The sequence below is a fragment of the Saccostrea echinata genome, unplaced genomic scaffold (genome assembly GCF_033153115.1).
Source record: "Saccostrea echinata isolate AGI-Se365-2 ecotype Australia unplaced genomic scaffold, CSIRO_AGI_Sech_v1 ptg000015l, whole genome shotgun sequence".
Taxonomy (NCBI): domain Eukaryota; kingdom Metazoa; phylum Mollusca; class Bivalvia; order Ostreida; family Ostreidae; genus Saccostrea; species Saccostrea echinata.
In genome coordinates, this window is record NW_026889764.1 from 2,053,903 (window position 1) to 2,057,387 (window position 3,485).

The 3,485-nt window shown below is 30.8% G+C and overlaps 1 protein-coding gene across 1 annotated transcript; it reads left to right on the forward strand.

The window, feature by feature from the left end:
- Positions 1–425: 425 nt before the first annotated feature.
- LOC133187982 (uncharacterized) lies at positions 426–3,485 on the forward strand. Its single transcript, XM_061323374.1, has 6 exons — positions 426–466; positions 758–816; positions 903–1,177; positions 1,420–1,516; positions 2,547–2,671; positions 3,297–3,485. Exons 1-6 carry the CDS (start codon positions 426–428, stop codon positions 3,483–3,485), a joined length of 786 nt encoding a protein of 261 aa, XP_061179358.1.

Below are 3,485 nucleotides of genomic sequence, written 5' to 3' on the forward strand. Positions count from 1 at the left end.
AATAATGAAATATAGTCACATAGTCTCTCTCCTTGTATAAGAAACATTATTGCAAAACAATTATAATGAGATAATAATATATCAATTTAACACGACTTGGGCGGAAAAAAGAAGAAATTTATTTTGACTTTCCTTAAAAATCAGATGTGTAATTGATATGCATATAACGATCAATTCTGTATAAAGCGAATATCGAGGAATCAAACAGAAAATTAGACAGAGTCTATTCCCAGGTAAATCACATACACAAAAATTTAGCTAGACTATACTGTGATGCCAAAAATTCTGAACTTACAAACCGATTTCTTATAAATATGATTAAAAATAGACATACTGTATTATTCTTGTTTTTATAAGTATCTATACTAACGGTTATGTGGCCAATGTCAGTATTTCGCTTCTTGGTGTACGCCGGGTTGATAGTGATGGCGTGTGAGAGTTTAACAATGGAAGAGGACTCTAATGTGTAAGTTAACCAAATGAAAAAAGCTGGAATTATGAATATTTTCAGCATTGTTACTCGATACTCCGTAAGTTAAAATCATTTGTTCATTTGTAATACCTACAAATATTAAGTGCCACGGCACCGAAAAGTGTAAATCGATATTCATTATACATTGCATTATGATAACTCTGTCTTAAACATAAAAAAATATCATACATGTAAAACTTTGTACCGGGTTTTATAATTTTTTTTGTATAAATATATTTTACAAATTTGAACAGACTTGTGTGCTAAAGTTTTTTTCTGTTACAGGGACATCTGTGGATGTGTGGAACGACATCCACAGGAAAAATTTTGTTCTGCTGAAGTAGGTCAGTAAAAAAAAGTTATTATTTAAAGACATTGTATTATAGATTAATCCCCTGTATTTAATATAAAAAGGTTTGTTTTCATTTAGCGTTTAAAGGTCGTTTAATCAGAAAGCATGCTTTATTACCCGTACCCTCTATAAGGATCCGTCCCGTTATTATCAGGGACCCCGTATGGCACGAAATGAGGAAACGTAGCGCTATGTTCCCTCCCCCGACTGACCTACAGCCAGGAATGATCTCTCCACAGACTGACTTACAGCCAGGAATGATCTCTCCACACACTGACCTACAACCAGGGATGCCATTTTTACCAACAAAGAGAATAACAAACACATTCCTCGTCAAAAGGTCTTTTAAAGGGGTAAGTACCTGTTTCAGTAATTCAATGAAAATGTTTCAATTCTATGATTTCTTACAGGATACGTTGATTAAAATCAAATACGAAATACGTAATATATTAAGAAATTTCAATTATTTGTACATCGATCTTTGAAAATTATTGAATTGCAATTTTTTCATAACTATATAACATATAGACATATAGTTATGACTTTTTTACCATGGTATCTGAGAATAGTTTTAGTGTGTCCTGTTTTTAATTAGGACATTCCGAAAGAGACAGAAATAAAAGTTAACACTTACGATGATGGATCTGGGTGCCAACCTTCTTTCGCAGTCAACAAAACGTATCTTATTACTGGTGAGAAAAATTTGCTACTCTTTAATATTTTCATTTGTTATTTTCAGGTGTAGCTGACATAGACCGGTGTTGCTTCGATCTGTAACGATTGAGTGACACCAGTTCTGTAGGATTTACAATAAATTTTCCTTTCAGTCCACGAAAACCCAGCACTTGCTTGTTAATTAACGGTGAATTTTTATTTGAAATTTAAAGAAAGCGTTTGAGTCGGTAAAACATCAAGTACTGTCAATCACCCTATAACTTAGCAGTTTCATTGTTTTGTTGAATTGTACCTATTTTATTGACAAAAAGTCAGAAGGATCAGACACAAGTTCTGAAACTTAGTCTTCTACTTATACAACACTTTGTAAATTGTCAAACTATATATAAATACATGTATACATATGGCCTACTACATATACCTAGCAGTATAGAAAATAAAATCTCCCTTAAATGTACAAAATATAAATTTTCATTGAAAAATTGAGTTTTTTTTAGAAAAACGACCACATCCATTTAGAAAAGTGTGAATAATCTTGTAAAGTACAGCATTTGTACATATATGTGAAAGAATCATCACCCCATAGCATCAAGTGTACGTCAAAATGTATAAATTATTAAATGACAGTAGCTTATTCATTAAATATTGCCTTGTTTTTGTAGAATTTTTGCAAAAAAAAAAAAAAAAAAAAAAAAAAAAAAAAGATGGAGAAAATTCCATTCTTCTATTATTAACCCACAGGAACAATTCGGACTAGGTATTAAGTTGCAACGAAATTGACCAGAGCTTAAAATACAATTGTGTCTCAATCTTGTATGAATCATATTTAAAAACCTTTTTTTCATATGAAAAATATTTTCGAGGTTTTATAATATTGTGGTGCAGATAATTCTTAAAAATTGTTTTGTTTTTAAAGTTCCTTTATAGCCTTTGCAGGAAGCTTGTAGATCTACAAATATCCATAATTTCCCAATAAAACTGAAAGCTGTTTTTGATGAGATACTAAACTCGGTATCAAGTATTAGTTCGATAATTTAATTTCTTAAGGAAAATTGAACACTCATGGAGAAATGGACATTAATGGCTGTGACTGGACCGGATGTTGGAGGTATGGTGTGTCCCGGTACCAGAAGATCAATCTTAGGACGGGGGGATACAACTGTGACGTTAAGGTAAAGTTATAAAGTTCTGCTGCTCTTTTACGTTTTATCATAGTTAAATGCTATCATCAGAGGAAAGTTAAAATAAAATCGGGATTTGTCATTTCTTGTATGAAATGTCTTAGTTAATTAGATATGAACCTGTCTAGATTCGATAAAATTATTGTAATCACGTAGTGCAACTTCACATGTATATGTACATATATATGCATACATGTACAAAAGGCTTCAGAAAATTCCCTGATGGTCAGATTTTTTAAATAAATATTAGTACCTGAAGAAGTTTTCACAAATATTATTTAATATTGCATATAAAAGGTCTTAATCTTGACAAGCAATATCTTGGTATTTTATAACTTTTTAAAAATGTTATCAAATTTCAAAGAAACACATAAAACTAATCTAACTAAACCAGATTAATCTCAGGGAAAATTTCAAATAGGATTGTATTTTCTTTAAACTCAATTACTATAAAATAAAAAGTTTCAGATAGAATTGCATTTTTATTACTTACATATGTACTATTATTTTGAGTTCAGATTGAATAATATTTGAAGTACTTACCTTATCCATTACAGATCTATAGAATTCTTTGATGTTATGTTTTACAAAGTATATATATTTTTTTTCTTCCTAGATATGTCAGAAAGGTAATGAATGCATTCGTGATGCCAAAACATGTGTTTGGCCCAAGAAACACAAAGGAATGTGTTATTCAAGACATGCTAAATGCTACATGTCCAAGACATTTCAGAAGGCAACATGGGTTATGCTTCATTCTAGAATGAAACGTTGTTTGGGACAATACAGTTTGACAGCAAATTGA

Excerpts from the sequence above, each read along its gene's own strand:
- LOC133187982 (XM_061323374.1), top strand. The coding sequence starts at position 426 with ATGGCGTGTGAGAGTTTAACAATGGAAGAGGACTCTAATGT. Across the intron at positions 467-757 it reads ATGGAAGAGGACTCTAATGT|GGACATCTGTGGATGTGTGG; the intron begins GTAAGTTAACCA and ends TTTCTGTTACAG. Across the intron at positions 1,517-2,546 it reads CAAAACGTATCTTATTACTG|GAAAATTGAACACTCATGGA; the intron begins GTGAGAAAAATT and ends TAATTTCTTAAG.